General features: G+C 33.2%; 1 protein-coding gene across 1 annotated transcript; it reads right to left on the minus strand.

Annotated features, from left to right (window-relative positions):
- Nucleotides 1–3,675: 3,675 nt before the first annotated feature.
- Nucleotides 3,676–10,360, minus strand: LOC108323277 (TSL-kinase interacting protein 1). Its single transcript, XM_017555692.2, has 14 exons — nt 10,134–10,360; nt 9,481–9,652; nt 9,285–9,370; nt 9,145–9,192; nt 8,909–9,018; nt 7,597–7,681; nt 7,225–7,504; nt 6,935–7,069; nt 6,698–6,846; nt 6,363–6,601; nt 5,393–5,753; nt 4,688–5,095; nt 4,481–4,615; nt 3,676–4,230 (listed from the first exon to the last, which is right to left on the minus strand). Exons 2-14 carry the CDS (start codon nt 9,608–9,610, stop codon nt 4,000–4,002), a joined length of 2,397 nt encoding a protein of 798 aa, XP_017411181.1. The 5' UTR covers nt 9,611–9,652; nt 10,134–10,360; the 3' UTR covers nt 3,676–3,999.
- Between the last annotated feature and the right edge of the window lie 3,443 nt (nt 10,361–13,803).

The following is a 13,803-nucleotide window of genomic DNA, read 5'->3' on the forward strand; positions in this document are numbered from 1 at the left end:
CTGAGTATCACTTTCTTGAACACTTATTTCTACTAATGATTGATTCCAAAACATATAATATAACAATATTTAAAATAGAGGAATTTTATTAATGTTAATGTTTGATGTACCTTGTTAAAACCATGCCCATCAAAACCCAACATAGAGATAAAATCTTGGCTAAGAAAAAAGAGTACACATATCCATAAATACAACATCACCTATAATATATTTTCAAATGAGTGGCATTCAATGCCTTTTATATTTGTTTACCACCAAGATCTTCAAGCTTGTATGCTCCATTTTGGAATGCATCTTTCCGCAGTAAGGGTCCTCCCAGTTAGGTTATAACTTTCTTTCAAGTTTGTCATTTCTTGCTTCTCTAAGCTTACATCACACAAGGTCGTCTCTACGAAAAATTTGCTCATTTTCTTGTGTGTTGTTCCATTATGCAACTCTTTGTTTCACTACTTCTTTTCATATTCGACTTTCTTCTCATATTTCATGTATGAGGTCCAGATCAAGTTAACAATCCTCCTGTTGTGCTTCTTGTCAAATGCTTCCTTTTCCTTGACGTCTTGTCGAGCTCTAGTAGCGGGTAATTCCCTTTCCTAGTGAGGAAGCGCGAGGATGATTTTGGTGAAGCTGGAGAATGCAACAATGTAATAGTCTTTAGACTTCAATCGCACAACTTTATGGTTGCATGATGGCTCTTGGTCAAGACTCCATAAGCCTATTTTTAGCTTCAATATCAGGACAAAAAGTCGCATAGACACAACCTCGGGAATAATGTGCTTTTGCTGCAAACCCTGGTCGTGGAGGACACCACTAAGTACATGTTCCTAAACTTCATCGCCTTCGAGTAGCTCCACATGGAAGCAGGATACACGACACCTCGTACATGTTGTACTAGTTGACAAAAACTTAAACTAGATGGACTTCCTTAAGCGTGTATATTCACTACCCTTAAGGACTTATCCGTAATATGTTGTGCAAGTTCCTCAAGATACAAGAACTAACAAGAAACTCTAAAAAGAGTAAATAACTAACCTAGGATAATAAAATAATGAAAGTACAAAAAGAGAAGGAGAGAACGAGAGAAAGAAGAGAAAAGAAGACTAAAAAGCTTAATGTTTGTTTTTCAAAGTGTAAAAGAGGATTTATTTATAGACCCAGGGAAACCACTTATCCTTGGCTTAAGAAGAAAGTATTGCACCTTGCGATAAAGGCTGGCCAACAAATTCACTTGCAATTACTCAACCAGATCTTATAGAGGAGGAACAAATCGTTCAATAGTTCAAATGTTTTTCAAGATTTTTAAAAAATGATCTAGGGCTGATGATATCAAAGCCTCAATCTCTTAAAGTGGTTAGTTTTCAACACCCTGGATAACTCCAACAATCCTCCACATATTGTGATGATACCTTGATTACAATATCTCTTCCTCACAAAAATAATATTTTTGTCAACAATCTTGTCAGATTTAAATGACACTTTAACCCCAACTTTTTCCAGTAGTGTTACAGATATTAGATTAACTTTGATAAATGGCCCATGTAACACATCAATCAAGGCAAAAGACTTCCCATATGTGAATTTTAGTAGAACCTTTCATTTTTTTAGGACAAGAGTTGTCCTTAAATCACCAAGATAAATGCATTCTTTTCCATCCCCTACACTAGTATAGGAGGTAAAAGATTATGGAAACCATCCTAGGAACTTGATGGAGATCTATCCAGGGAGTTACAACTTAAGCTACGTCTAGGAGAATGGAAGGAGAATGGAAGAAGACGAAGGACTACAAGGACTTCTACTCTTGTGGAAGATGGTATTTTCAATCTTGTTCTTGCTTTCTCTTAAGCCTTATAAATATGTACATAAGTCTTTGTTTTGAGCCTTGTATTTTGGCCAAGACATCTTGCCATTTTTAGACTTGCTTTCACCTCAATGATTTTCGAAGTTGAATTGCAACCAGCTTAGAGGACCAAAAGTTACGTGCTTATAGTCAATAGAAAGCTTTTTGAGTCTAGTTTTAAAGAAAACAAGAATCATCTCATTTGGAACTCTGTGGAGAAAATTATGGGTAAAACACTCAACAAAGGTCGGAGTTGACAGAATGATGCCTTGAATGAGTTTTGAGCTTGTTTCTTGAGTTGGGCTTGCATAGGACGTGATCTAGTTTGTTTTTAGCCTTAAGGTACTTGGAGAAAACATCCATTGCATGTAATTGGGCGAAAAAGAGGCAAAATGTGATTGGATGAAGGAAAGACAATATGTGATTGGATGAAAAAGAGGCAAAAGGCTCTCATTCATCCCCTTTGGCCAAAGAAGCTTCTAGGCTATTTTTAAATGTGTGTACTCTAGCTTTTTCCTTCAACTATAAAAGGAGAAGCACTTGTCTTGTATTTTCTTAGAACTTGAATGATGTTGGAGAAACCTTTCCAAAATTTCAAGTCTCACCTCTCTAAGTTCTCAATAGGATTTATCTCTTTTCTAGACTTCTTCTACCTTTTCTTCAAGGTTGGGCCAACCTCCTTCTAGATGCATATGACACCACACTCATCAAGCCACTCAACCTCCTAATCTTCATGCTTTTGCGTCATTAATCTCTTCAACAAGGAGTCTTCATCAACATTGTTGAACGAGCTTCCATCATTTGGTATCAAAGTAATAATCACTTTCATTGGAGGTCTACAAGAGATAAATGTTATAGTTCTTACCCATTTTTGAATTCTATGTTCTTGACCATTCCGTGTTGTCTCACATGATCCATTTTTGTGTTGTATGTTCTTGAACTTAAATTTGGTATTACTTGTGGTTTCTATAAGCATCCTTTCCTTTGAAGCATATTACATCTTTAATTCCTTAGTTTGTTTTAGTTTTATTCATCTATTCTAGCACCATTCTTTAAGACTTCCTTTTGAGTGCATACTTGATTTTGTGCCTTATTTCTAATTTTTCATTTTCTTGACTTTCCTTACGTCTTATCTCCTCTATTTCGGTTCAAGTTTAGCTTCCAAATTATGCTTCATTGTTTTATTTCTTTGATTTCTTGAGTGTTTGAAAACATATTGTGGTTTGTGCTTTCTCTTTGGAGTTTAACTAATTTTGAAAGTAGCATAAAAGTTGAAGGAAGATTTGAAGGAAGACTAGTAGAGAAAGCTCCTTTGGACTTGGAAAAAAGAGGAAACTCACAGTAATTGAGAGAAAGATACAAAGAGAGGACAAACGCTTGAAGAGGACAAAATCAAGACCATTTGCACATTACTTTAATTGTTCTATATCACAATTTTGTGTAACTTTTGGTTTCATTTGATTTGTAATTTTGGTTCATTTTTCTTTGTTTTGTGTCTTGAGAAAATGTCATTGGTGCAATCCCATCTCCATAGCTAAATTTGTGTAATAGTTTAATTTCCACCATTAGAAGTAAAGGTGTGTGAAGGGGTTTCAAAGTATCTCTTGCATCTTTACATTAGAATCGTTAGTTTCTAGCATCTTTATATACCATTTACATCTCAATTACTTTCCTTTTATGTTTTGCTTTGTTTCCTTTTAAGTCTTTGTGATATATAGGTGTGTTTGTAGCATCTTAGATAAACCTTTCTTTGGTTTAGAAGCATCCTTGCATTTAACTAAAGTGTTTTGGAAGATTTTTAAGTCTTGGTTAAGTATCTAACGCAAGTTATCTTCCACGCATTATCAAAAGAAAAGGTCCATTAGCTTAAAAACAAGTCCATGCCACGGAGTTGCAAAACGCGGTCTTCTGAAAACACAACATCCAGAAGCAGAGAATAAAAAATGTATGTTCAACTAAAAAAGGAGAATTTCTACAGTTTCTTTGTACAAAAGGAAAGAGAGACAGATTAGAGAAACATATACAGGAAGAGTTGAAGTGACTCGGTACACTTCTTCAGCATGCACCCTCCAGTAAGATTAAGGAAAATTGTTAATTCTTAACAAACTTCAACCCAGTTCACGCCAGAATTGGAAAACATTACCAAGATCCAGTCATGATGAGTCTCAGATACCACTTCCAATTTTAAAATCTGAGAGAGTGGCAGATTCTCGAGCCTCAACTGTTGACGGTGCTTCCTTCTTGTCAAACCCAAAAAAGGAGCAATTCTGAAATGCATCCAGGCTGCTTGCTATCAAGCGATTCAGTCCACTAAGACTGTCACTAAAAATTAGATCCTCGGTATGGTACTTTGTTGATGATGGTATATCCAAATCCAAAGGTCCCAAGGAATCAGGCTGCCACATAATAGAATAAAAAAACATTGTGAGAAATAAAGTCAGACTCACTGCATATTAACAGTTCAAAAAGTTCTTAAAGATCATTAACTATTTTGTTTGATAGTTCAAAGTAGCAGGACGTAAATATGATGGTAATAACTCCCTAACATAAACTTCCAACGAATTGTCTTGATTTAAGTGAATCTAAACAGCTACAAAAAGACCGTGGACTACAAGGAAAAAAAACTGAAGTATAGAAGAAAAATACCCAATATATGTCTGCTAGCGCACTAAAATCCTTTCCTAAATGATCCTGGATATCTGCATCGGACTCGGAACTGTCCATAGGCATAGGGTCTGATTGAACAAAATCATCCACAAGCCCCTCTCTTTCCGGTGACAACTGCAATAAATACTACGAAAGTAAATTTCACTTCGCAAGCAATGTCTAGTAATAACATTTAAGATGCACTACCTCGTCCAATTTCTCAAAGCTTCTTTCAGGAACCTTTTTCTCGGACTCTAAAGAAGCAACTGGAGACAAACAAGGACGATCAGCATGAAGAATGTGATCTCTTCGAAATATAAAGGCATCACAAGTTTCTTCAGCATCCCAGATGGAAGACATATGGGCTGCCAGCGTGGATTGTCCCATCTTGTCTTGGTGTCTAGATATGTGAGCAGCAATAGCAGCATCAAAAGAATCGCTACTAAAAGGAACTTGCTGAACATCATGACAATTATCAGCAATAGGAGGATTGATGCAGTCATCTTCGAGATCCTGGGACACTCCTGAAAGTAGATCCCCCACACTAATGTTGGTAAGACTGTCAGCCCATTCTCCAGCTGACAGTCCTGTTCCACTGCTTAATTTTAACTCTTCCTGAATATGAAGAACTTAAAAGTTATGGAAAATTGAACAAATTATGCAATTTAACTGATCAGATATAAAATAGTATCGTTAATGTATACCACTCAACCTCGAAGTGCATAATTGAAACATAACAATCTAAAACAGGGGGGAAGATATGCCCAAGATCACAATAAATGAGAAAATTTATATCATGAGACCCAACAAAGTACAACAATGCAGCCCATTAAGATTCTTCGGCACAAGTTGAAAGTCTAAAGTAAAACTACCGGGCTAATAGAAGAAACAGATTGAGAGGATTGCAATTACCAAGTCTTCTAACTGCGTAGTTACAGCTTCATCCCCGACATCTTTTTCATGCCACAATGTGTTGGCTGTAGGATGACGAGATTCCTCAGAGCTTGTATTGAGGTAACCACTGTTGCCTCTAGTGTTAGGCACACCAGGTGAGGAGGTCATGAGAGTATGGTTTCTGTTCATGGATATTCTGCAACCTTCAGAGAGCTCCATGGAATGAGCATTAGCTGCTGCCGTAGGAAATGAAACTGAATTCACAATCTGATCCTTAGAATTATACACACTGCGTTTGGATTGTGTGAGGATGGAGCCGGATGCTACAGGCACTTGCATATTTAATAACCCAAGTTCAGAATTGGAGAACCAACCATACCTTCACAAAGATAAGTGAATAAGATCATTACAATGTAAATACACATTAAAACAAACATACACCCCGGCTTAAGGTGTCAGGAATGTCAGGTACGATTTCAACACGATTACAAAAAACAACTTATGCCCAGCATTTCTCACTAGATATTCTAAACATTTAGAAAACCCAAATAAAATATAATACAAAATAAAAAAAGATCCACGAACCAAAAGCTAGGAATTGAATATATTCAAATTGAATTCTAAATATCCTATTTTTAGTCAATCCCATGCATTTTAATAAAATAGATCCACGAACCTTCCATGCTGTTTTCTTTTGTCATGAATGTTCTCAAAATCCCACAACGACTAAAAACACTCAATAAATACTTAAAAAACTGTCTTGAATAAAGAAGGTGAAGTAACTCAGTTGGCTTTCCATTTATAGCATTTATTGTAAGTAAAGATTCCTCAAAACATTTAGCTCATTTGTATAACAAATGGATTTTCACATTTTCTTTTATCTATCAATTATATTGCCAACATTACAATCAAATCATCTGTCTTACATGTCTCTACTTATGAACTTCAAATATGACAATAAAGCAAGAGGGCAAGATAAAAGAGGTACCTTAAACGAAATATGGGTGGACTTCCAATCATTGCATAAATATCAGCTGCACTCAGAGTAGATTCCTGGGACCATCTCTGATAATTAAACAAATTTTCCCTTTGAACACCATAAGGAAAAAGCATTAATTCTCCAACTGCTATGCTAGAATGACCCCATTTACGGTTTAGATGTTCCAAAATTGAGGATATCTTCTTTCGAGTACTAAGTGTAAGCTCCAGGTGAGGATTATGCTTATCCTAAAAGGAAAAGAAACACACATATATATATAATAGTTTCCAAAAGCTCTGTCACATTGCTACAGTAAGATGGACATTGGTTTTCTTTATACTCACCACTTCCAATGCTCTTCGAGTGGGTTCATCGATTGGGAATAACTGGAGCTTAAGTTTCATACTATTCACATTGTTATCAACAAATTGATTTTGCGGACATGAGGGTAAAGATGGCAGGACATAATCAGTTGGATCAGAACACTTTTCTCCTGGAATTAAAATCAGAGTGAAGTTACAGAAGATCTGAGGAAGCCCTTGATGAAGCAAGGATAAGATTAAAAAAAGTGTGATAGCTACCTGGATTCTCCTGGTCTTGTTCAATCTCTCTAACAGTTGCAGCTCGCTCCAAATGCTCCGCAGCATCTGCAACTAAAGAAACGCCAGCAATTGCAGCCTTCTCCCATTTTCGATATGCAGCAGTTGAAATCATGCCTGAGAGAGAGACAGAGAACATTTTTTTTATTGTAAAGGAAGTAAAATTATGATTTATGACTTTAAATATAAACTATCCAATAGTCATGAAGGAAAACTAATTCAAAACAGAAAACAGGTAAAAAATATCTTGAAGGGAACCGAAAAATAATCACCAGATTTCTTTCGTTGCCTTGTCGATTTCATGGTATTTGAATCTCCCTTAGTGTTACTCCGGCTAACACCCATGTTTATATTGCGCTTCATTGATGATTTTGAAGGTCCCAATTTTAAAATATTTTGACTATCAACAAGAACCAGTTTAACTGCACGGGCCTCGTTTCCTGATGCTCTACCCTGATTTGAGACTGTGGTAGGCACAGGAGGAAGACAATTCCCCCCCTGCAGGGGTCGCTTCCTTACATTCTTCTTTCGGTCCTTCAATAGTTGATGCTCCTTTGAGACAAAAAATATATATCAGCTCCAGAACATAAAGAAGATATTAAAAATCAGAACTTCCCTGAAAAATATAAATAGCTTTCACTAACCAAGGCTTCTAAAAATATTTTAAATCTCCGGGGCTTCAGGTGAAGCTTTGAGGCTTTGCAGCTATACTTTTCCAATAAAGACCACCTGCGTCACAGGTAAAAGTGAGAAGATTTAACGCTGAAAACTCTCACAAAAATAGTAGTATATCCCCTACTCTTATTCAGGATAATACAATAATATGATAAAACTATAGCATGCACTGTCAATGGAGCAATTGACTCGTTCTAACAGAATCAGTGAGGGGATTGTAAGTTGACAAGAGGATTCAAAATATAGCCAGCTGACTACATGTTGGCAAGAGAACCAAGAGGAAAAAAGGATGAAAACAACAGGAAAGATAAGGAATTGGTTAGGTGGCTAGGAGGTTAGGAGAGAAAAAAGGGATGAAAACAACAGGAAAGGGAAAGTGGAAAGCCCTCTAATTCCCCTCGTTATTTCTTTTTTCAACATGCCTCTACAATTTTATCATTAAGCAGAGGGATACCTCTTGCATGAAGCTTAGTCTCATTGATTTCTATGGTTAATTCAAAATTTTTATAGACTTCCATAACATTTAACAAGTTTGACATCTCATGCAGCTAACAAGTATTAAGTGATGTGACAATACATCATTGGAGCTGTAAAACTCTTTTCACTTAGTATATAAAAGTAAAACTCAAATCAGAAATCCAACTAGTTATCTTTCAAGGTATTTACTTTTTTAACATTCCCATATTTCCAAAGCACAGGATGTCTTAGTGGTTACATTCCTAATATACCTTTCAGTCACTTGAGAAGAGTTGAACACAAGAAAACAAAGGGTACGCAGAAATGTAATAATCTCTCATCATTTAAATTTTTTATATTTACAGGAGACACTATGAGGAGGGTAAAAAACTAGATAATGGATCCAGACAATTTCAGTCTCAAAATCAACTATCATTCACCAAGTTATTAAACAGTCCAGTCTAATCTCAAATTAAAAAGGGTCTTTAAGCAGGGAAGTTGTGTAATTTTAAGCAAGTTAGTGAAGAATTTCACCCCTTAATATTTTCCTACTACCAAAAGTGTTTACCCTTATGGTCTAGGCTTGACACATTTCAGTACCAGGGCATGTTCCGCTCCCATTATCAACTTGTTCTTTCCATTATTTTCCTATATCTATACAATAAAATCAACTGAACTCCAGTTCTTCACCATTCTCCATCATAAGCCCTTGAAATATTTAATAGAAATAACTTCTTGGTGGACAAATATTCTAGTCTTACACACACGTGCACATACATGTATATAAAGCCATTTAAAGAACAACCACTCCAAGTAAATTATTACCAGCGAAGCATTGCAGCATTAGTATCTTTAGAGTTTTTGGCATCCAAACATAGTCCTGGACCAAGAAGTTTGTTCATCCGCCTCACAAGCCGGTAGTAATAATGCCTGACCTGCAAGTAAACCCCCACACATAGAGAAGAGTGAGAAAATTAAAACAATATTGTTCACAATAAACTAAACATAATGAATGGGAAAATGCAAAGGGATAAGAAGCCACATGGAGTTGTAACGGATACCTGATCTTTGTTTTTACTTTGTACACGGGAAGTGATTTTCTCAAAATTCTATAAACAATAATATTTCAATCAGCAATCATTATGATACCATATGAAACAAGCCTAGTAAAGTTTAAATAATAACGCCAAAGATGACGTACCTTCCCAACTTGTCGCAATGCAGTGAAGAAACTCTCCTCCTCTTGTCGAGTCCACGCTGCCCACTGCCTGGTTGGTTTTTTTGTAGCTATATATGACACCAAACAAATTAATCTTTTAGCTTCCCATCTCAATAACTACACGTATCAAACTCAACTGCTCAGTAAATTAAAAATAGGAATGATGCACAGAACAGACCTGGCTGCTGAGGGATAACAGCATTTGCCACAGATGAGGAAACACCAGGATCCCCTTTTTGAACTGAGACAACAGGCTCTGGCTGAAATTGAGTATTTGAATCGTGAGAGATTTGCGCCTCAGCCTCCATTTTTTTCCTTTGTTTACATGCTCGTCTTTCTTATGTTGTAGTCTGAAGAGAGAAATGGTATACATTTACGTGATACAATCCTCTTGTATTTCAATTAGCACAACTGAGGAACATATATACATACAAAAGCATTACATAGGGATGGGTCCAAGCCCATATTCATAATGTATCTAACAAAGTTCGATTTCTAATTCAAATTTACCATATCATTCAATTTCATTGAAATTAAAATTATAAAGTACCAAAATCATGCCTCAACTTCAACGCAGGATCATAAGTTATGAGGAAAATGGATCACAATTATTGAATAAAGATACATATCATAACGCACAATGCAGGTTAAAAGCACCAAAAAAATAATAATTCACACTTCAATTAGTTTTCCAGACAGATATCATCAGCAGACATTTAAATGATGCGTAAATAACATTTTATTCGAATTACGTAAAACTGCCGAACAGGAATCGAGTATGTAACACGAGGACCATAATCAAATTGAAGCACAAGGAACGAAATATTTTACCTTGTGAGCCGATATCTCTCGATTTAATGAGTCTCCCAAACGGAACAACGAGGGAATTGCGAGATGCTGAGGGTGGAGGGTAGCGAATCGAAGGGAAATTGAAAATCTGCAAACCCTAACGCGATGTCGAATGATGATAGAAGAAACAAGATCGACGAAGCTGAATCTTCTGTTCTTCTAAATCTAAACGCTTCGTTTCCAGTCTTGCAATTTTTTTAAGAAAATATTACCAATAGTCCTTTATTCCCTTTTTATTACACTATGGTCCCTTATAAGAATTTTGAAATTTTGATAACTTTTAAATAATATTAAATAACTCTAAGTTATTGATAATATTAGTAGAGAAAAAAAACCCTTTGCACATAGTTTATGAAATAATTTTACAACTTATTCTAGGTCAAAAATATGTGATAACAATATACAAATGTTGAAAAGTCATAATTGTTGTATACATAACAATATAAAATTGTGTATTGTAATGTTATATACACTATTAAAAAATGTATTCTTATTTTGTTAGTCTTATAGGGTTATGTTAGTAATATGCTTATAAAAATGTGTTCTTAAATTCAACTATTTCAATTTAAATTTCGACAAGTCATTAATTAATCTTTTATTATTTTTTTCAAAAATTTTAAACTCTTTAATTAGTATATTTTAGGTGTTTATTCCTTTAAGACTAAGTTAAAATGTATTAATACTTTTGTCATATTGGATCAGGGTTATCTGATCACGTCAACTATCAATTATTTTTCTCACAAATTTAAAAAGAAGTAATGTAACCTTGTGGTCATACATATGTTTATTGTTAGTTGTCATTGAATCAATGTTGTCACTTTAGATTAGATTAAAATACTTAATTATGAATTGAATTGTTTTAAAACATTAAAATATTATAAAAGTTAATTGTATTGCTATAACATTATATTTTGTAAAGATATTTAAAAACTCCTATTTTCTTATACTTTTACCTTTAAACTTTCAAAAAATTGATAATTTTTTAAATATTGTCCTCTCGTATATGAAAAGAGGTGTTGTTTGTAGAAGACACTTTGACTTTCAATAATAAATGTAATTAATTTATCACGAGTATTGTGTTTTTTATATTATGATTATGGGTCATCCCTTGAATGAGTCTTAGTTCATAAGCTTAATTACCTTAATTAACTCTTATCATCATGATAATTATACTTTAGATATGTTCTTTAATTAATTAGCTTTGACTTCTGTTAATGATCTGATCACCTAGATGTTGTCTTTACAAATATGTTATCGTCCAAGTCTGCATACATGTAGGCAAAGTACATCTCTTTCCATGTGGCTAAGGTGTAGTCGAAAAAATGTAATACATCAGTTCCCTAAGCTTTACATGCTATATGTTAAAATCTTTATAGTGTCGTTATGATCCTTTGGTTGTTGTCGTCATATAATTATAATAGTCCCCCAGCCTCAAGAAGCATAATGACAAAAAAACTTGAGTTTGTAGTTGACAAGGATGCAGGAGTTAATAGGACATTTTTGGAAAGTAAAAAGTTATGACCTTTAACGTTAGATTTGTGGAGATTTGATAGTTAGGATTGAAGAGGTGAGAGACAAAGAGTCTCTACAATTATGTTATAAATAGGATAAGTACTTGTCTCATTTAATCACTTACTCTAGCATTTTTTTCTCTATTGTCGATATATATTTCAAGAGTCTTCAATGTCTTAGTGTCGACTAGTATTCGATATGTCTTCAAGTAGTTCTAATATGTTTGATAGGGATAACCTAGAGGCGAGTAGTAGTGAGTACTAAAAAAGGAAAAATCATTATCTTACACAACTTTCTTTATTTTCCTTCCTTTCTCGCATCATTTTACACACTCACGAATCAGAGAAGGAATCAAACTACCCAGCATTCATTTCTCTCCTCCTAACCATAATCACAACAAAACACCGCCCATCATCTAATTCATTTATTAGTAAGGTTTTTCATAAATGGATATTCAGTTTGTCCTTGAAATTATTTAAAAAATAAATAAATTTTATCACTATTTCAATTTTTTCTTTCTCAAAAGTCCATAAAATACTGTCAAAAAAATCTTCAATTCAGCTCAATTCAACTTTACATTCACCAAATTATTTTTCAAGCCTCAAACAAAATATCTACAAAAAAAAATTAGTCTCCATCTCCACTGAAAAAACATTGTATTGGTCTTAAAAGATTCTCCATTTCACTTCATTTACTATGTTAATTTTTCGTTTGATCAAATGTTATTGTTTTTTTCTAAGTTTAGTAACATTTTGAAATTTTTTTATAGTGTGTGGATAAAAAGTTTTAAGAATGTAATTAAACTTTATAGAAAATTTAAATTTTTTATTACAAAATATGTTGTTTGGATAGAATTTCATTAAAATATCTGAATTATTTAAAATTAAATAATTTTAAATTTCCCTTATAAAGTAAGAATATTCTTCATATTTGCATATTGATGATTTTCTCTTCATATATTTCTTTGACTCGATTTTGGTTGGGATATTATTAGCTTAATTGAGACTAAAACATTGTTGATATGACTACTTTTTAATTTGTCAACTATGATTGTTTTGTAGATGTTAATAGAAGTTACCTTGTGATTTAAATTGTTTGAATGATTTTTTTTTTATTTTGTTATAAACTATTGTTATTTCTTCTTCCATTGGTTAGAATTTTTTCCACCAATATTGATAAGACTTTTTTTTATATGCGAATTAGATTTTTTTTTTCTATTGACATCTATTGTGATTATTTTTATGTGGATGTATATTATGATATTTTTTATTGTTGACACATATTTTATTATTTATCAATAGTTTGGCAGGATTTTTTTTTTCTAATGTTAACTTGAAAAATTTTAATCATGGATTGTTTCTTACTATTATAATTTGGGGAATTTTCAACATATATTCATCAAAAAGTTGAGAAAAAAATCGCTTAATCATCAACATCATAAAAATAACCTTAATTGATGTCAACTTAAAACAATCACAGTTCAAGAAATTTTTTTGTAAATATAAATTTAAAAAACTTGACCAACTTTCATTGAAAAATAATATGAACCAATAATAACTAAAAAAAATCAGTGATGCAGAATTTTTGAATTATTTACAATTATTTTATATTTAAACATTCTTTTGCATTTGGTAGTAATTGACATAGTTTATTTAAATGAAAAAAAAACACTAAATTTCAACAGTCTCATCCAAACATTTTTTTTAAATAGATAACTCGAATTCAATGTATTTAAATATTTTTAAAATTGTGAATATGTTAAAAAAACTAAAACTAAAAATAAAATGTTAACTATAAATTATGCTTTTAAATGTCAAATTAAAATTAAATGTTTTTAGCCGCTGAGTTCAAAAAATACGTACAAAATTCTTCATTTAAAAATTAAAAACACATAAAATTAAATGCATGTTATAAAATGTGTTTTTTAATGTCATGTTAGAATAAAAGTATACTTCAAATTAAACTTATGCTCATGTTAAGAACGTAAATAAGTAAAAGTATGGCAACATGATGGCTTATTGACTAGATAGATCTTCTTCGCTGTATTGTCTTGATTAATTTGATAAAATAAAAATGTGAAAGCGAAGGACGTGATTTTGTTTGTTCTACAAATGTATCATGCATTTTGTTCAAATAAAAC

This window comes from Vigna angularis, chromosome 1 (genome assembly GCF_016808095.1).
Source record: "Vigna angularis cultivar LongXiaoDou No.4 chromosome 1, ASM1680809v1, whole genome shotgun sequence".
NCBI lineage: Eukaryota > Viridiplantae > Streptophyta > Magnoliopsida > Fabales > Fabaceae > Vigna > Vigna angularis.